Consider the following 20,321-nt stretch of genomic DNA (forward strand, 5'->3'; position numbering starts at 1 on the left):
GCATGGACACATGTTCAGCAAACACCAGTTTTTATATTACATTGAGGTCTAATCAAAAGCAAAGGCTCAAACAAGATCTGTATGGCTGGATAAAGGACATATTTTGCCACATCCTTGATAATCATGTTCTCATATAAACTACATGATCCAGAACAATGGCATATCCTGCTGCCAGAACTCATCAAGCCAGCATGTAACAAATTGTTTCTCTAGGAAAGCCTGACATTTGGCCCACAAAGAATCTCAGGTGACAGCAGATGAGCTGCAAATCCTTACTACCTTTCACCCGGCAAGAAAGACAGTGATCCAGCTCACAAATTATAACCCAGTGCCACAAAAATATTAGTTTAAAATACAGAAGTGGGGGAGTGGGGGACTTTACCATTTCATCCTTGAACAGTGATTTCACCTTCCATCAAAGCAGTAAGTCAAGCCTGAATTAATTAAGTGTGCAAAGAAATGTGATAACATCTCCTAATAAGGTTTTAATGGACGTGCAACTGTTTTATAATAATGTCTGTACCGACCTTAATAATGTATAAACATCAAGGGACATTGTCAAGGAAAAAAAAAAGAAAAATAACGCCCAATATACACAACTACACAGTAAGCACCTAGAGCACCAATAATAAAGCACACTGGACAGGATGATATTCAGAAAGACCAAAAATAAAAAATTCAGAATTTAAACATAGGCTTTATTAAAAGACAGCTGTTGGGGAATTGTTCTGGGTAATTATATGAATACAATTCAGTATTACGAGTATAAGAGGAAAGTAGATCTGTGTATGTTATCACAGGAGGACAGCAACCCTACAAACACTTTTTTTTTTAATTGCTGCGAATGTAACAATAAGTAGTGATGTGGCTATAAAGGACAACACTGGGAAGAGAGACCTACAGTTACACATTAGTATTGGATCTGTTGGGTGAAAAAACACAGTGTATAATCTGTAAAATAGAGATCATACTCCAGGTTGAGTAGAAGTGCATGAGGCAGAGGTCTTGAGCATAACTAGAGATGTCAGAAAGGAAATCAAGAGGAGAGCAAGTGACCGCAAAAAAACACTCAGTATGATGGAACCAAAGGCTGTATAGAAGCCAAAAATTCAACTGAGAAAACATCTCCACTGCTCAGGACTTTCCTGATGCAACGAAGTACCTGAACTGTTCTTCTCTATGTACAAAGATTTCAATAATTCTTTCGAGAACTCAAACAGGAATTCTGCTAAGGATGTTTGATCTGTTTTTCTTCCTGCTTTTCCTGACTAAAGCTGAGATAAAAGATGAAAAGTACTAAAAAGGAGAGACATAGAAGCCCCAATGTAGATTAAACTAGAACTAAAAAACCAAAAACATAAGTCAGCCAGTGAATTAGCCTGGATTTTTAACCAACGCTGCAAGTGAACATCACCCTAATGTGTAACTTCGAGTCTCACTGTTCGTATAGTTGACAAGGCAAATATTTTAAAAGCGGGGTCCTGAAAAAGGAAGCAGACTGCTCTTCCAACTCCCTTGGGTATACAAACCCTTTATAACACCCCCGATCTCTTCTGGAAGAAAACTTGGGAGTTGCAGGGGTGTCTGGGAGTCTAGGTCTATCAGACATTATGCTAACACTTGGAAAGATACTTCCTCTTTTTCCCCATATCTACTTTAAATTGTCAGTGCTCTTTTTCACTAAATCTTTGAGACCAGGTTTTGCTGATTTGTTGGGAAAAATGGTTCTGCAGGCTTCTGCCATAAAATTTTTTAAAAGGAAAAAAGAAAATACTTGCTTACACCACTGACATCTTCTTCAGGAAAAATCAAAATCAGATTATAATAGAGTTCCTCACCTGTAAGCACTGCTACCAGGAGCCAGCATATACCACATCCCACTCCAGCAGGCACTTGCAAACATCAGATCCTGGTTTTGTAGTCTCTCACTCTAATAAAATTTAAAATTCTGACTTCCAGAAGATGACGAGGCTAAGCTGAGAGGAGCGATTCTGAATCCTCCTGAGTGAAGGGCAGGAAGGCACAAATTTCAGATCTACAGTGGGAAAACATGCCACCAAGATTTTAAATGTCTGTACAATGTAACCTCAGACACTGCTCATCCTTTCCTGAAAATGGAAAATGGCACAGAATCTTCGCTTTTCAGTTCTGCTTTTTTTTTTTGGCCTTTCTCTGTAGTGACTGAATGATGTGTGCAACATGTCTCTATTATCCACAACTGCCTTCATCCCACATCAGTTGCAAACACAAAGTCTTCTGGCATTTTATCAAAAGCCTAGTGAATTCTATTCCTTGGAGGCTTCAGGAATACCGTTGCTGGGCCTTCCTCCTGCACTCCATCTTATGAGAAATCATCTATTTTCATTGCAAGAACTGCCCTGAAGTATTAAAAGAAAACAGAACATCTGCTTTCACTCAAATTTTGCCTTCTTATCGCCATCCCATAAACTGAAACCAAGAGGCCACAAGTATCATAGGGTTTTCCTCACTGAAGATGAAATGTTGTGCTGCAACTGCACACAAAAAGGCTGAAAGGCCTGGCTGAAATTACGATATTTTCACCTAATTTCACAAGTAAAAATATATGAAATCACACAGGATAAGGCCACAAGGTCTAACCATGCAAAGCAGAAACTGAACAATGCAGGCTCAGGATGTAAATTAAAAGGACCACCTATGTGAACATATACAAAGAGAAGTCCTTCAAATGCACATTATCATTAACAAACTATTTACAGGCGTAGCTGTAGAAAAAAATGTAGCGCATTATTTATGGAACACCAAACTTAGTGGCTAGAATAGTGAAGGTACAGTTTCACGTTACCGCTTAAGACACATTAGACAATCCCTCCCACAAAGAAGTTTTTTTTCCTTCCCAGTGTTCAGCCACAACCCCTGCCATTCTGTGATAATTTTGACAGTTGCCAATTCATGTAGCAAGGTGAACCAAGCTGAGAAAAAAATGAAAAACATACAAAAAAAAAGTAAGGTATTTTACAGGGAGGGCAAGGAGGAAAAGTTCAAGAACCGAAATTTGTTACCAGACTAGAATCTATACAAAGCAGAGAGTAGAACGCACGGCTAGGGATGTAGAAGAGTGAGCTTTCCCCACATACTGGCAAAGATGTTTAATCAATTGTGATGTGAAGCCACTAGAACATTTTAATCATGGACATCAGAAATTCTTTAAATTTAAACTCTGATTTGAACATATACCAGTAGAAGTATATCTGTTATTTTGGAGACATTGGCCCTCACATAATGAAGCTCTAAGGTTTGGGGGTTTTTTAAAGGTAAAAAAGAGGATTTCTCACAAATATCAAGCCTAAGAAGTCATGATTACACTCAGGTACAGTGGGCTTAACGCCAGCATTCCTTGTTAAGTTTCTGATAGGAAGAAAGCAGTAATTTTTTTCATACCCTGGATTATGACATTTCTCATCATGATAGATGATGTGAGTGGTATTGTCTGACTTTCAGGAATTCCAGAAAGTAATACAAAGATTTATGAAAGCATTGGGTTCGGAAAAGTCTAAGTGCACCCAGGTGTGGCACGGAAGTGTATATACTGTGGATGTAAGGAATAAAGAAACAGAGAAGCTAAATAACAATATTCCGGGGTAGCTTTAATTCACGTGGTTTCTTCTTTAGAATAATTCTCTAAAGCATCCTGTGTGAAAGTGAGCCACAAATAGTATCTTAAAGGCAGTGGAAGGCAGGAATGAAACTCCTATCATCCCTTATTGCTGCCAGAGGGTATTTGCTCCTCTCCCAAGCACATGGCTTTGCCATCTCCCGTGCCAGCACTGGCACTCAGAAGATCTTCCAGTGCACCAATCTGCACCACTAAAAGGCAGAAAAATACCTTTTTTTTTTTCCTTCCAGGTTTTTCAACAGTGGTTGAAAGATATTAAGCCACCTATGTTTCATGAAAAGGTAGCTTAACTGTGTGCTGCTGAACAAGCTTTTCAGAATGCCGATCTTCCTTATTCATTCTGAGCCACTTGTAACACAAGTTTGCCAGTTGCACCCTTTTAACAGCTTAGTGCCATTATGAGATGTAATGTTCATCACCTTCTCAGGGAACCAGCAAGCTTATGAAGCCATAAGAAAATTAGAGCCCATAAAGAAAATATCTTCTTGACCTGGAGACCTAAATGGTTTCACTGTATGGCTCAGCCGATGGCCAAATAGGGCAGAAAAGAATGAGCTTAAAGATGTTCGTTTTGACAGCAACAGGCTCTTGAGCCAACACATCCAGCTCATTTCACTGCACCCTAGATTTGTCACAGTGTCAATTACTCCTCAGCTTCCCATAATCTTGTAGCTTCCTTCCAATTACAAATTGCACAGACTGGACTGTAGCAGCAGACTAAGCTTTAAAGCCAAGAGAAGTGGAGAGCCCCTTATACTGTTTGTACGGCTTTTCTGTGTGAGCTTCAAACACCCGATTGTGTAGGCTCCTGTAAAGACATGAGACTAAACACACACAAACGAGAAATCCCCTATAAGCTGCACACGAGGAGAGGTGGTTTGGAGCCAAAAGCGAAGCAAGGCCCCAGGGCAGCGGCCCAGCCGCACACACGCGGGGAGTACGGACCCCCGCGGGCGGGGCCGGCACGCCAGGCCCCTCAGCAACACCCAAAACTGGAGCCAGGGGTCCCCGTGGGCCATAGTACCCACCGCGGGGGGCCCGCTGCAGACAGAGCTGAGGAGAGGGGGCGCCCGGCCGCTTCCCCTTGTGACACCGCGTGGTTCCCCGCGCGGTACGTCCGCTGGCTCCGGGATGGCGCCGCAGGGCGGGCACGGCCGCCGCTCCCCGGGGCCGGCACTGACCTGCCGCCGCTTCCAGCTCTCCCCGCTCCGGGCGGCGCTTTCGGCGGCTCCGCACGGGCACGTCAGAGCCGCGCGCGCCTGTGGCGTCAGCCGGGCGCCGGGAGCCTCGTCCAACTGCCCTCCCCCGTTCCGCGCGTGCGCGGTACCGCCCCCCTCCGTCCCCAGCAGCCATTCCGCTCCGTGGCTGAGCGGTAAACGACAGGAAAGGGAGCCAATCGCATCCCTACAGAGCCCCAGGCGTTCCCGCTTTCACATGAGTTAAACCAATCAAGGGTGAAAACGACGCCGGTGGTCGAGCAGCCAGCCAATGGGTGGAGTGAAGCAGAAGGATCGTGCGCTGCGATTGGCGGCGCCGGGACAGCACGGAAGCCTGCAGGGTTGTTGCTAGGTAGGGTAAAATGGCGGCTTTGGACAGGGTCAAGGTTCTGGTGTTAGGCGACTCCGGTGAGTGTCTCTCCCCGCTCCGCCGTCTCCCGCACCCCTCCCGCCCAATGCGCAGGCGCACGGCGAGGGTAGGGGGCATATCCCCACCAACGCGGAGCCGGGGGGAGCTACCCTCCCCGAGGTGCTGGATGGTGCATGCGCACTGCGCCCCTCCCTTGCCCGGCCCCTCTGCTCAACCCGCCCGTCCCCCGGCTGGAACCTGCCGGCCGGAGCCCCCGCTGCCTGAGCAACGCCGGCTGGGGGCCCTGCCCGCCCCGCGTCGCGTACCCTGGGGCCGGCAGTGCAGGTGCCCACGCTGGTCCTCGGGGCTTCGCGCCTTCTCTCCCTGCGCTGCCCCGGCCGTTGGGCACCGGCCGGTGGCCGTTATCGGCCGCCACCGGGAGAAGGGCGGCGAGGGGGCTGTCACGCTTCATCAGTGCTTCTCCCCGTTACCCCTTGGTGTCTTTTACCTACCGTAGTGTGATCTCCCAGGGGTTTTTATTCTCTCTGTACACTTGCAGGTGTCGGAAAGTCTTCGCTTGTTCACCTCTTGTGCCATAACCAGGTGCTGGGAAACCCGTCGTGGACAGTGGGCTGCTCGGTGGATGTTCGAGTAGGTTATGTGCCCGACCTTTTGCTACTCATGGCTTAAAGCCTAAGGCAGGAGAATGGACTTGACTTTTTTTTTTTTCGTTTTCATTACTCACCGCCCCAGAAAGAAGTGTATTTTAGTGTTTTGTTTTGCTGAGCAAATAATCTTTTGAAGCAAATAATATTAAATGTGAGCCAAGCACTTGTGTGAGCAAGTTTTCACCAACCTTACAAGGTTGCCAAAGGTTGCCAAAAAGATATTTGTCATTTGTAGTGCCTCCACTTACTGCAGTGGCCACTGGTGTGTTGCAAGTCATGGAAGTCAGAAGGCAAGGAACTTAAATCGTGCCTCCCTGAGAAGCTCTTAATGCACAACTAAATTTTCAGCCAAACGTATCAGGGGAAAAAAAAATTGCTTGTTTAATTTGAGGGTACTGACCATGACCATAGGGTTGCTTCTCTTCCTTTCTCCTCATTGCAGGACCTGCTATTAAAGGAATGAGGATATTAATCTAATCCATTTTCAGCCCAACCTACAGTCCTGGGCTGGTGATAAATGCTTTCTCCCTTCATTGCTCTTTGCTGCACTCTCCTTGAAATGTGTTGCCATAGGGTAGGAGTGACCCTGTCTTGCTGTCTGTGAGTTTCACCTCAAAGAATGCTAAAATATATTTCCAGAATTTGGGGAAAGAAACATGGCAATCCTGATTGACTGTGGAGCAAAACTACCTAGCAGATTCTGGGGCAAAAACTGTTGATTGATTAGTTCAGTTGGGATGTCAATGAAAATTTGGAGAAGAAAAGATGTGGGTAGTTGGAATCCGATGTGGGCACCTGTGTTAATATTCTTGCGGTACTACCATGTATGTTTTAACAACTGTAAGAAGTCAGGACCTTACTTTCTCATCTACTTTGGCAATATGTTATTTCTAAGCACATCATGAGGCATTAGGCTGGTTAATATTGAGGTGGAAAAGATACTCCCCGCTGACTCACCAAGCTCCATCTCAAATAAGAACTGTGGTATCCAGTGGCCACTGCTTGACTCATTCCGTCTCTCTTCTACTTGAGAGATTTGAAATGGTGTCAATGTGAGAATTTACAAATTTCTATCCAATAATCCTTTCAGCTGAATGTGCAAGTGTTGTGTGGATTAACTCCTGTGAGCTGGTGCTGTGGTTATGTATGCTGTGAATTTTTCATCAGATCCATGACTACAAAGAAGGGACTCCGGAAGAGAAGACCTACTACATTGAGCTGTGGGATGTCGGAGGTTCAGTGGGTAGTGCCACTAGTGTGAAAAGCACACGAGCAGTATTTTATAACTTGCTGAACGGTAAGTTTGCTTGGTGTAAGTCTGGTTTTATCACTGTTTCTGTTACAAGCAGTCACTTGGTTCTGAGATAGGATTCCTATAAGTCTGCCTGAGGGCTATAGTGTTCTCTTTTCTAATTCCAGTATATTTGTACAGGAAAAAAAATGATACCATTTGTAGGCATAATTTTATGGATTCAGTTTTTAACTGGAAAGCTATTTTAGGCAAACCTGTGCAGATGAGCTTCATCAGCCTTTTGCTACAGTCTTGTTCAGCAGGCGCAACAGGGAGCCTTTGAAGTTGCAGTGATGTCCCTTCCAGCTACACTTGCAGACATAAAGGTTGCCTTCACCTTTCTAGGCCTGATATACATGCAGAAATATGATTTATATTTTATTGTCCGTTCAGTTCCAAAAACTACAGCAGGGAAATCTTTATGTGAATTTATATGAACTTTGTTAGTGATATCCTACCCTGGCAAATTTGAACTTTTCTCCCGTAAAATTGCAATATGCTGGTTATCTATGTACTCAGATAATTTGCCACGTTATTTTAAATATTCAAATCTTGCAACTTGCTGTGAATAGAAAGTAGTATTTTATGCCTTCTGTTGAGATGCTTACTTAAAGGCTTAGTAGTTCATCTGTGCCACTAGTAAGAGCAAATAAGGTATTACGAAGCTAATAATGCAGTATTTCAGTTGTTACTTTTTGTCATCCAAGGATAGTTCACTAAAAATAGGTGTATACCAGATTAACAACTGCTTTTGAAAAACTATCTCAAATGTTCTGTTTGATTCTCATTCCTTGTTCCAAGTCATTTGAGGGCCTTTCAATAATGTGTTAAGCTATACAATAGACATTTTTTGCTCTGGGATTAACTAGTTATTTCTTCCTCCTCTCCCAGGAGGAAAACTGTGTGTAGGTACTTCTTGCTTCTGTGGTTAACCAGACCTCTGTAAATAAGGTTTGAGTTGAGTTGTGCCCTCAAAGTAAGCTGCTTTGGTATATGAAAAAATGTTATTTATTTTTGACACCAAATCCACAATATGCCAGTGAGTGTGGGTCAGACTTGGAAATATTCTAGAACAGCCCATTAGGAGATGAAATTTTGAACTTACGCATCTGAATTATAATTGATGACGTTATTAAGATAGAGTTATTTATCTCCCATGCTGAAAAGATACTATTAGGCAGTTCACATATGAGAACTGTTGACTTTGGTAGTTAGCTTTGGCTCTGGTTTCATTCATTAGATTAATTCCTTCATTAGAGCTTGTCTCACAAATTGCCTCTGACTGACCTGATGTAAGAAGAGAAGATGGATGCATTCCTTCTGTCTGACTGTGCTTTCTGGGCTTTCAGTGGTCTGAAAAAACTGAGATCAAAAGACAGTTAATGTTTGATTGTGGCAGCCTCTGTGCGCACTGCCAGGGAGACCTGGTTGTTGACCGGGTCAGATACAGTTGCTTTGTTTTAACCGCAGGTCTTCTAGAAGCTTTGGTGTCCCTGGGTCTGGTGTGTGGACTATGATACTCCACAACAGTGACTTGGCAGTGAGGCCAGGGCTTGCAGACTTTAGTTGGGGAGGAACTTTGCCTTGAGTAGCCATTGGTCCTGCCTGACCTTTTTTGATGTTGACACGGTCTTTTTCTGCTGGTGCAACTAAACTACATAGGTTTTCAGTGAAGCAGATAAGGGAACTGGCCAATCAAAAACTTCACTGGGGAAGAGAGTGTAGAGGTGGAGAGTGCTTCTCACAGATTACACAGCAGTGCCTCTGAATCCGTTGCTGTAGGCCAAGTTGTGTTATGTCAGGCTTTTTCTCCCTATGCTGGGGGGAGATAGACAGTTGAGTTGCATTTTTATGTTGTTCCTGAATTAAATGCTTGGAAAGAGGGCTATGGTCATGTTATGCTGGATATTCTTATAGGAAAGTCTGTGCAGAATTGTGTGGGGTAGTGAAGAAAGTTTGTAGAAATGTGGTTTGTTCATACTGTGTACAGTGGGTGGCACCTTTGGGAGTAAAAGGGAAAGATTAAATGAACAATTTTTTTCTACCAGTGGACTGTGAAGTGTGTTGAGAACAAATCCTGATGAAAACAAGGGGTATAATTCCATTTTGTCTTTGAGTGAATGATGGTTTGAAGTCTGGAGGAAGTGAGAACATTCCACAGGTTGCAGAAGGTGTGAATAAATAGAAGAAATTTGCTAGCAGGAGCTGGTAATTGAGTTAGGAACTGTGGTTATCAGAAGTGGGTGTCTGTTAATAGCACAGCTAGGAAGTTTGGCTAGCTGTTTTTCTGTCTCAGAATTTACATTTTGAAGGATCATGGTAATGCAAAATGCCGGAAGCTTAATCTTAAATATATAAAATGTTATTAATTCATGTTTCTACTAGCCATTTGGTGGACTGTGAAAGTTTATCAGGGTCTGTTTCCCCTTTGGATACCTCCCCAAATACATAGAATTAGTTCTAAAAAATGTAGGGTCAGTATCATTAGGACTAGACAGAGCAAAATCAGGGAATGCCTTCACGCCTCTTATGGATTAAACCCTGAGGTGGCTGTTTGTTCCTTCATTTCATGAGATTTTTCTCTTAGCTCTTATCCAATTCCTGTTAAGCAGCTTTAAAAAAAAACCTACTGCGTCCTGATATTTTCAGCTTTACGCGTTCACTGTAACTGAACTGATTGTACTTCCCTGTCTTCATTCTCAGATATCTGGGATTGTGCAGATGTCATTTTGGTAAGATCTGGAAAAAATATATATCATTAAATAGCATCTTGCTGTCTTCTTTTTCACTTTAGGGATAATTTTAGTGCATGACTTAACTAACAAGAAATCATCCCAGAATTTGTATCGCTGGTCTTTGGAAGCACTCAACAGAGATGTCGCTCCAACAGGAGTTCTTGTGACAAATGGGTGAGTGAAAAACATACATGCAGGATTAAGGCACAGTAATTCCAAGCTGTTGTGGAAGTCTTTGTTCATAAGGCTACTTGAAGTCCACACAAAATTAGATGTGGCTAGACTTTCAAGAAAGAAAGACAAAAAAATTGAGAGTATCAACTGTTCTTTTTGTTTTACACTGCCAATCAGACAATTCTGGCAGTAGATTCCTAAACTGTATGACAGAGACTTTGCTCTAAAGGAAAATAGGTTTATGTTGTCCTTCATTTGTCTGAGGCCTCTGTGAGAATGGGTCCATTCCCTGATACCTGAAGACTTAGAGTCATAGAATCATAGAATAGTTTGGCTTGGAAGGGACTTTCAAAGGTCATCTACTCCAACCCCCCTGCAATAAGCAAGGACATCTTCAACTAGATCAGGTTGCTCAGAGCCCTGTCCAGCCTGGCCTGGAATGTCTCCTGGGATGGGGCATCTGCTACCCCTCTGGGCAACCTGTGCCAGTGCTTCACCACCCTCATTGTAAAATATTTCTTCCTTATGTCTGGCCTGAATCTCCCCTCCTTTAGTTTTAAACCATCACCCCTTGTTCTGTCGCAACAGGCTCTAAGAAGTCTGTCCCCATCTTTCTTAGGAGGCCCCTTTTAAGTACAGAAAAGCCACAGTAAGGTCTCACCGGAGCCTTGCCTTCTCTTCTCCAGACTGAACAACTCCAACTCTCTCAGCCTGTTCTCATAGGAGAGCTGTTCCAGCCCTCTGTTTTGGTGGCCTCCCCTCCAACAGGTCCATATCTTTCCTGTACTGAGGCTCCAAAGCTGGACACAGGACTCCAAGTGGGATCTCACCAGAGTAGAGGGGCAGAATTTCGTTCCTTGACCTGCTGGCCATGCTACTTTTGATGCAGCCCAAGATACAACTGGCCTTTTGTGCTGCAAGTGCACATTGCCAGCTCATGTCCAGTCTTTCATTCACCAGTACGTCCAAGTCCTTCTCCACAGAGCTGCTCTCAATCCCTTTAATCCCCAGCCTGTATTGATACCGGGGGTTGCCATGATGCAGGTGTGGGACCTTGCACTTGGCCTCATTGAACCTCATGAGTTTTGCATGGGCCCACTTCTCAAGCTTCTCCAGGTCCCTCTCAGTGGTATTCTGTCCCTCAGACATGTCAACTGCACCACTCAGCTTGGTGTCATCTGCAAACTTGCTGAGGGTGCATTCGATCCCACTGTCTATGTCATTGATTATAAACAGTACTGGTCCCAGTATGGACCCCTGAGGGACAGCAATTGTCACTGGTGTCCCTCCAGACACTGGGCCATTGACCACCACTCTCTGGGTGTGACCATCCAGCCAGTTCCTCTTCCACCAAACAGTTCACCCATCAAATCCATACCTCTCCAATTTAGAGAGAAGTATGTTGTGAGGGACCTTGTCAAAGGCTTTACAGAAGTCCAGATAGATGACATCCATAGCCCTTCCTTTGTCCACTCATGTAGTTACTCTGTTATGGTTACACTGATGTAGACCTGTGTGTCTGTACTGAGATGTGCAAAGCCCTTGTAAAGGAAGCGTCATAGGTTGGCATGTCTGTGTTCCAAAAGGCCTTCCCTCAATGCACCGAGACCGAGGAAGTCCACTTAATTATTTTTATGGTTTGGGTGGGGGAATCACTTCAGGAGTATGGCTAAAATAAGTTCAGAAAACTCTGCTTAAACAGCATGTTCATATTTAGCTTTCTAACATCTTGTCAAGTATTTTCTCCTGTAACTCCATGCTCCTGTTATACATGTAGTCAAGGAGGTTTTCAGATCACTGATAAAGCTCACACATGAGCGGAAAGCAATAATGAGTAGCTTTTTGTGGGAAGAATATAAATTGTTTTCTGCCCGTGCTGGTACACAGGTGTTTCTGTAGAAACATGAGAGAACAGAAAGAGGGTTTGCATTATATAAACTGCAGATTTATCCAGTGTTTCCACATACAGGTTCTTCACAATTGATTTAGTTTTCAGAAGCTTAACTTCTGTCAGGGACAGATGCTCAGCCACTAGCAATTGCTTGGTCAGGTTGTTGCTGTTGGTTGTAAAACTACTTTCTAGAAATCTTTATTCAGGAAAAATGGCATACAAGTCATTATCCTAGCTGAGGGGAATGATTGGAGCTTGATTTTGTGATCACATTTAATTGCAATACTATTAATTTTATAAAGGCTATCTTTGATCATTATTCATATATCTGAATCAAAGCTTGTTGGAATTCAGCTTGTAGTGGCTACCCTTACTTGAATGCAAAACAATTAGTAACTTGCCACCACAGAACTGTCGTTGCAACCCTCTTTGATCTAAGATAGAAAGGAGTAGTGTTTCACTGTTGCAGTTTATTTCATTGTCCGTCCTTAAAAACTGTATGTATGTAGAAACTTCATATATTCAGAGATGGTAACTCCCTGATCTGTCTCTGGTTGCTGCATACACTTGGCACAATACTGGAATTCCAGTTTCTTGCCTGCTTGTCCTAGCATTTCTTCTGCAGTTCATCTATGCTGAGAAGAAATCAAACTCATGTGGTTTCTCTTTCAATTCCTGTGTAATGACTTAGATGCAGAAGACCTTCCTTAATATACAGTTACAACACATTCTCACTTAGATAGATAATGACCCTTAATAAATAAATGACTGCTATTTGAAAGAAACAGGGGAGCTGATGATGCCCCTGTACCCACTTACATGACCATCACTTCATTCAGAATTGCATTTGTTTTCGTCATCAGTGACTATGACCGTGAACAGTTTGCTGATAACCAGATTCCACTGCTGGTAATAGGAACTAAGTTGGATCAGATCCCGGAAACAAAGCGCAATGAAGTTTTGACCAGAACAGCTTTCCTGGCTGAGGATTTCAATGCTGAAGAGATAAATTTGGTTAGTACCCTTGTCACCAGTGTTGTTTTTCTTTTATATGGGACTGATTCAATTTTTGGTAAGTAAAGACGTTGTTACAAAAATTGGGCTTTTGGAGATTTTCTCAGTAATGCTGGAGTCATGCAAATTTTGACTGGCCATCCCCCTTGCTTGATGAAATGATCGTCTTTGTTTCACTATAGGGAAGTATAGGGGGTGTGTTAGATAAGGTCACTGAAGTTGAACTTTTCTTTCAAATGACTGTGGAGCAGAAATCAGCAGATACAGTGTTTTTCCTAACTGATTGCATGTGCCAGGGGAAAAGGTATGTTGATTTCCTTGTGGTTCCTTGCATTTATTTCCTTGTGCTGAGTTTGTTTTTGTCTTCTGTGTGTTCTAGGATTGCACCAATCCTCGTTACCTGGCTGCTGGTTCATCCAATGCTGTCAAGCTAAGTAGGTTTTTTGATAAGGTAAGTCAAGTCAAATACATTTTATTGTTCTGTGTATTGAACGCTGTCTGTGATTTGAACATGGAACAACAGTCAGCTGCTCCTTTCATGTTCCATTTTTTTATTTGGTCCAAGCCAAGCGTGGGGAGGCCAAAGATTGATCTACCTTTGGAAACCTCCAGAAAATAGCTGATCTGCTTGAAGGTTTGATTCTTGGTCTGCTTAGAGCAATGAAAGAGAACTCACAGATGTGCAGAGACACTCTGCATATGCTTTTGGAGTTCTTTGGTAGGGCAGAGGGTTTGCTTTGTGCTAAGGTAGTAATGTGGGGAGTTACAAAACTCTGGTAAGCTCTGTTGCTCCTAGTTAAAGCCAGCTTTGAAGAATGAAGAAATTTGGCATATTAATCTCCCTTCCTGCACAAGAGAGCACCAAGGCTTACTGTGAAAATGACAGAAGGAATGCTCTAGTTTAAGCATACCCTGGACAAAGAGATCATAGTGGAGCAGATCACCTCCTGTAACAGAGCACACTTTAGAAAGAGACAATTTGGCTTGAATTTTCTTTGGAGGTGGGTGTAGGCTGTACAGGGTGATAGAAATAGCTTTTTGATTCTTAGATTAATGGTATTGCCTCCATAGGTATCCTTCAGCACAGATAGTTGGTGCTTCGCTCTCAGAGAGCGAGTCGGGATGCCTTGTCTCAAGCATCCCCTATGCGCAGGGGCAACTCAGAACCATTGAGTTGTTATGCACAGGCAGAACGAGCTTTTTCTAGTGCTCAGAACAGCTTCACCTGCAGAGAGCGGTGGTAATAACTGACTGTGATGCGGTAAGGAGACATCCAAACCGTCACCTCTGTTACTAAAGGGGGCTAACTATATCAGGTGTGTGGAAATTGAAGATAACACAGGTTTACTAAGAATGGTGGGAGATGGCAACTCCTGTGTATAATAGAGCATTGTGCTTAAAGCAATAGGCCTTGTGCAGGAGATGCGGGTTCAGACCTTGTCCCATTTAGCTGTGAGTTTCAGTGCTCAGGTGTGAAGTGTTAATTGGAATCTGCATATGCTATGCCAGCTAAGGTCATTCTCTGTTTTTCACAGGTCATAGAGAAGCGATACTTCTTAAGAGATGGCAATCAGGTTTGTCATTTTTCCTCCTTTTTTTTTTTGTTTCTCCCTGTGTAATGGAAAGTGCTGACAGAGACCTCTTTAAAACAGGGGCTTTATGTGACTTAAATGACAATCTGTGCTGGTACTTGAGTTTTTAAATCTATGGGAGCACAGCTGCTTTCAATAGACACAAAAAAGGCTGACTTTTGTCTGCTGAAGTATTTGTTTGTAATGTGATTGGCAGTAAAATAAGTAAGTATGCTAACATACTAGAAGTTGCAAAAGTGAAGTAAAATGGGTAAATACGATTTCTTTCAGATCTGTCAGCTTTAGGCTGCTTGGTTGCAGATTTAGGCCAGTGATGCTGTCCTGGAGGTCGATGAAAAGGCTTTTTTTGCACAGCTGGGACTAGCATTTTTTTTGTACAGGTAGTTTTCATAGAACCAGTGGAGCCACAATGAAAATGGCAGTGTGATAGCAACTTGTGGTTCATTGCTAAATGGCTGAATTAACTGTTTTCAGCACAGTTGGTGAAGAACTAGCAAAATGACTCTTCTGGTTTGGGCAGGCCACTTCAACTTTTTGTGCCCCTTACCTTCCCATATGCAGAGAGTAGGAGGGTTCCACTTATCATATCTGTGAGGTGCTTGCAAATTACCGTGAATAGCACCACTAAAATATAAGCAAATGTATCATTAGATATAGCTGTGCTGAAAGCCCCTTAGGGAGAGTGGGGAAAAAATACTCGCAGATTACAAAACGCATACTTTCTTTGAGCATTTTTTATGCCTTTTAAAAATAAATTTGCTTTTTCCTCTTTCAGTTCTGCATTATGCCTTTTTTCCTCCCCTCTCCATTCCTCCCCAAATCCTAGTGAAATGAAGTCTCCCTTTCATGGGGATAATAGCTTAATGCAGAAATCTGCTTGTGTGCTGGTTCTTTTTGATGCATAATATAAGATTTTTATTTTTCTTATTTGATCATTTTTAGTCACTAGCCAGGGATTAACTTTATATTCCTTTTGGCCACGTGCCAAAGATTACAGCTTTCTGATGACTACTTTCACCAAACTCACTGAAAACAGCTCAAAAGCTTAAAGCAGATCTTAAGCAATGGACAGTCCTATTTAAAGAGACAAAATCCAAATTGGAACTGGAGATTTCATTATAGCCTCTTAATGTTATTATTTGAAATTATCTACTTAATGTAAGTCTTACAAATGTATTTGTGGGTTTTCTACAATAGGTCTCTTCGATCATTCGTGTTTTGAGGTATTTCTGTTACAGACTTCTTCAGGATGAAAGAATGATAAGTTTCAAATTGTAGCTATGGCTTCAATCAGATCTCTGAAAAATAAATAATTGTTACTCTTAATTAGTGACTTTGGTATAAAAAATGCTAAAGCAGATAAGTTTTTAGCTATGGTGTTCTGCTACTTTTTAGTTACAATGATTGCATTTTTCCTGTTTGAATTCCCAAAGCAGTTTTGATGAGATGAACCTTTGTGCAAAATCTGCTTGATTTTTCCATTAGAGATGATTGCTTTTCAGAGATGAATGAAACAATTCCTGAATTAATACCTTGCATATCTGTTTGAGTTTTGGGCCTGAAAAACCTAACTAAATTTAAATTATTTTTTTAGTGGACTTCTATTTTGAGTAAGCTCTTTAGCTTTCTCAGTTTAGCAATGAAGTGTGTAACCTAAATAGTATACTTTTTATTATAATTTCATCCCATACCTTCCATGCATGCCCATGTTCTCCTGGTGTGATTTGAAGTTCTTGGTTGACACCTTCCATTTTAATGTACTGTATTTCCTGTGAGAGTGTGGAATTGTTCTGGGAGGATGTGTTTACTGGGCCTGCTCTTTCTACTTTTATGTAATTAGATATCTAAAAGCTATTCTGTATTGTAATCAAATAGTTGTATGATGCCACCAATAGGACAGACATCTTACACAGCATTAGAAAGCAGTGCATCTTTTCTTTTGGGGATTCACAGCTGCATTGGATTGCAAATCTGTTCAAAGTACTCTTAAGCCAGAGAAGCTTCTGATGGTTTCAAGTAGATTTTCTTTGTAAGCACTCATTGTCACGGGGTAAGCAGTGTCTACAGATTGGCTGCAAAAGCAGGAGTGCTAATCCTTTACATTGTTGGAGCCATTTCTATTATGATTATTCTCCTGAAGCTTTCAGCAATTGATAAAACTGTACTTTTAACTACCGGTGAAGTGCTACTGTCTCAGATTAGAAGGCATAAAGTCTCAACAGCTGTTGAACAGAACGTGGTAACATTATTTTATAGTTTTAAAAATGGAGTAGAAATTCTTGTATGCATCTGAATCCTGGAGGAAATATGGACTTTGAAATCTGCAATTAACTGGTTTAGGATTTGTCCCCAAAATTAAACCTTTTATTGTAATGCTTGCCAAAAAGCCTGAAGGAGCTCCATAGAACAAAAGAGCTATGCTTAAGTTTTGCATCTTGTTTAATTGATGGTGCTCCTCTAGCAGTAAGCTTAAGCATTTTAGTCCTGATTCTCAAGATGGTGTGGAAGAGGAAGGCGTTGCAGTTGGCTTGGTAACAGGCACTCCATGTGGGCTAGAGGGAGCTCATGCTGATTCTGATGTGACAACTAATCTTTCATGTCTCTAGATTCCTGGCTTCTCTGAAAGGAAAAGGTTTGGAGGAGGAACACTGAAGAGCCTTCATTATGATTGAGTACTGAAGAAGTGGAAGATGACTCTCTGAGTTCCTAATGACATTCCCAATCTGACTGGATGCTTAAAGACAGTAATGCTTATGTCAAGCAGAATGAAATGATATTATGCTTTGGCCAGGTAAACTGCTGAAGCTACTTTTTCTGGAAAAGACTTGGGGAAGAATTTCCAGAAATCTAATCTGAAGCCTGAAGCGTTTCTTAGGATTGCAGGCTGTCTGCTTATATGGGAACATTTTGGGAAAGTGTGCAATAAATTGAATGCCTCTCACACAGCTGTGGAAGACTCCATCATACACAGCACATATATGCGACATCTTTTTCTCCATTTTGGAAAAGTTATGGACAGTCTTTGCAATTAATTACATTCATCTTACCTCTGAAAGAAAGATGACACTGAGTGGGCTTCTTATTTACAGTAAAGTGAACAAGTGAGCAAAACGTAAGGATGGGTAAGGAATGGAAAATAATAAATGCCTTCCTTAAATGAATGATGTTGTCTCACCTGGAACACACTGTCTAGCCCTATTCAAAAGGGATAAAAGAAAAAAAGCAAGAGATTAAAAAAGATTTGAAGCCTTAAAAAGAAAATGATGAGTAGAAAACAAGTGGTATTAATTCTGCTGCTTAAATTAAAATTGTTTACCTTGGAGAGGACAAAGTGAGTCAAGTACTCCTGTTTATCTTTTCATAATTGAGTGCGGCCTTGTTCTTCAATTAAAAGGCAATGCATTGAAAGCTTATGGAAAAAGTATGTTTTTATACAGTGTTTATTTGGAACAAATGTGAAATAGTCTTACTGAACCTGAGAGCTTAGTGGATTCAGGAAACATGAAATGTAAGAACACCCTCTGAATTAAAATGGGTAGAAATTTTAAAGGGAATTTAAAAAGTAGAAACTGAGCATGATTAGAAGGAAAGTTCTGTGATAGGGATGTTTCCTTTTCACATTTAGTACAAAGGATAAAAGGAGACTTGACCTGGTCTGATCTACTCATGTCTTCCTAAATAGCCCAAGCTTTGCATGGTTTCTCACCTCATAATTATATGGAATGGCAAAAGCCTGATTTATGGTAGTGTCTCTTTCCCTTCCTTCCTCACAGTTACCTCTAATGGTTAAGCCTCTGGCAAAGGCAAACAAAGAGCTAGAGTTAGATATAAATACAGATCATTAACAAATGGGCTTAGAATAAAGTAAAATGCTGGTGTGAAAGTGACAGTAAGCAGAGTTTTGCAGTCTCCAGATTACATCTGCCTGCAGCTCTTCTCCAGCAGCTGCTTGGAAATAAGTGGAAAACTGCCTATTGCCACTAATCAGGCACAAAAATGACAGCTGGGTACATGAGTAAAACTTATTAAAAATATGAATACTTTGCTTTTCCTTAGGCCATTTCCAGAAAGGTCTTGGAGCATTTGCAGACATGACTGCAATAAGTTTTTAGAGGCCTGTATGAAATAGGTTATTAGTTTACATTTACTTTACAATTAGGGAAAATAAGGTACTGAAATATTCATAGCAGATAACCCATGTCTGAGCTATGCAGCTCGTGACAGCAGCAGTGTCTCTGTCTGCTCCCTTGACAATGAAAGCTGGAATTATTTTCTCAAGGTCAGGTTCTGTCTTAGGGTAACCAGATCTTGGCTCCCTCAGGTTGCCGAGGAACTGCAGAGCAGAACAAGAAAGCTGGGGCTATTTCTTCCTTCACCCTGTAGCTTCCTTAGCAGAATTGGAAGTGTTGCAGAATAAGGGAGGCCATTTAGTATAAGAGGCTGCATGAAGCAATAGTTGCACAGGTCTTTGATTCGGAATGAGCAACTCTCCACAGTAGCCCCCTTCAATTAATGAAAAAAGGACCATTGCCCAGCATGCTGTAGGATGGTCTAAGCCCTCATTGCAGCTTACCTGTATTTGTGCATTTTGCTCCTGAGGCTCTGCAAAGAAGAAACAAAGTATTTGTATGAGAAATCTTGCAAAGGTCAGTTCATACTCCACGAAGAGGAGACAACACATAGGTGCTGTGCATCAGTGGCAATGAAGGTGATGCCAGTCAGGATTTAGGACCAAGTTAGAAAAAGATGCTGTTGTGATAGGAGGGAGAGAGGATAAAGGGAATAATACAGAGGAAAAGTAGAACATGTGGGCAAGCAGTACAAGGTTAGCAGGCTGAGAGAGAAGTTTGCTTGAGGCTGCAGCTCCTGCCCCAGGCTCAACTAAGTTTGTCTGGGCTCACTCATCCACCCATGATATCTTCATGAACTCTGCCCAGGATATTTCTGTCCACTCTTGAACTGACCTGCTGTGTGGTCTGATAACTGACTTATGGTCAGTCTCACTATCCTGTCTGCAAAGTGAAGGAGGCTTCCCAGGAGACAAAGCTCTGATGTATCTGTTGATCAAATTGTTGTGCTTTCAATACACCAGAAATTAAAGAGTTTACTCTTGTTAATTTTAGTCTGTGTGTTTAACTTCAAGAAAATGAGTAATCAGAGTTGTTCCAAGCTCTTTGTGTTGCAACAGTATTTATTCTGATACTATCACCAACCTTAACTCTGTCCTACGTAAACAAATCATCTAACTTAATAATTAGTTTTAATGCACTGAAATCCTTTAGACAGTTCTCATTTGCTTATAATTCTAAAGGGCAAAGGCTAAATTTCTGTGGTGTTCTCCATCTGTAATCTTGAAAAATGGCTGTAGACCTGTCTGACCAGGATTATGGTGCTTTAGCATTTGTGGTCCCAGACTAGAACAGATTGCTCTTAAAACACTTGTGTGGTTTTTTTTTCCATGTATCTTGTACCTACAGTTCTAGTATTTTATCAGGGCTGAGGTAAGGATATTAGCGTATTCAAGTTATGTTTAAATATAATCCTGAAATTTAATGGTTTCTCCATGCTTGGGGTTTAGATAATTGCAGTATCCCTGTCTTGTCGTTTTCACATTTACATGAATGGCACATACTGCAGCTCTCTTGAAATAGCTCCATATGGTTTTTGTTTTGAGTGGTAGCTTCTGTTTTCCTAAATGTAATGCACAGGCAGAATGGACTGAAAATTATAAATAA

General features: G+C 41.8%; 2 protein-coding genes across 5 annotated transcripts in view; one reads left to right on the plus strand and one right to left on the minus strand.

Moving 5' to 3' along the window:
• Positions 1-4,956, minus strand: part of GTF2E1 (general transcription factor IIE subunit 1) — a 53,835-nt gene extending 48,879 nt beyond the window's left edge. For 2 of the 3 annotated variants that reach the window (XM_080363377.1, XM_080363375.1), the window contains exon 1: positions 4,837-4,956. The gene's annotated coding sequence lies outside the window, so the exon portion shown is untranslated. Of the gene's footprint in view, positions 1-4,683; positions 4,795-4,836 lie in introns of those variants that run through there. The other variant, XM_080363376.1, reaches the window with a different exon arrangement.
• Positions 4,957-5,185: 229 nt separating this feature from the next.
• Positions 5,186-18,304, plus strand: RABL3 (RAB, member of RAS oncogene family like 3). 2 transcript variants are annotated; one of them, XM_080360891.1, is made up of 8 exons: positions 5,186-5,280; positions 5,781-5,872; positions 7,057-7,186; positions 9,975-10,089; positions 12,820-12,994; positions 13,374-13,445; positions 14,530-14,568; positions 17,193-18,304. In XM_080360891.1, exons 1-8 carry the CDS (start codon positions 5,235-5,237, stop codon positions 17,256-17,258), a joined length of 735 nt encoding a protein of 244 aa, XP_080217017.1. In that variant the 5' UTR covers positions 5,186-5,234; the 3' UTR covers positions 17,259-18,304. The 2 variants fall into 2 exon arrangements, with proteins under 2 accessions (XP_080217017.1, XP_080217018.1); XM_080360892.1 differs by having other exon boundaries at positions 12,844-12,994.
• The last annotated feature ends 2,017 nt before the right edge of the window (positions 18,305-20,321 follow it).

Source organism: Nesoenas mayeri (genome assembly GCF_963082525.1).
Source record: "Nesoenas mayeri genome assembly, chromosome: 1".
In the NCBI taxonomy this organism is placed as follows: Eukaryota; Metazoa; Chordata; class Aves; order Columbiformes; family Columbidae; genus Nesoenas; species Nesoenas mayeri.

What these genes read in the sequence shown, in the direction of transcription:
- RABL3 (XM_080360891.1), top strand. Translation starts at nt 5,235, where the DNA reads ATGGCGGCTTTGGACAGGGTCAAGGTTCTGGTGTTAGGCGACTCCG. An exon ending in ATTTTATAACTTGCTGAACG is followed by an intron (nt 7,187 to 9,974) that starts GTAAGTTTGCTT and finishes TTTTCACTTTAG; the next exon opens with GGATAATTTTAGTGCATGAC. An exon ending in TCTTAAGAGATGGCAATCAG is followed by an intron (nt 14,569 to 17,192) that starts GTTTGTCATTTT and finishes TCATGTCTCTAG; the next exon opens with ATTCCTGGCTTCTCTGAAAG.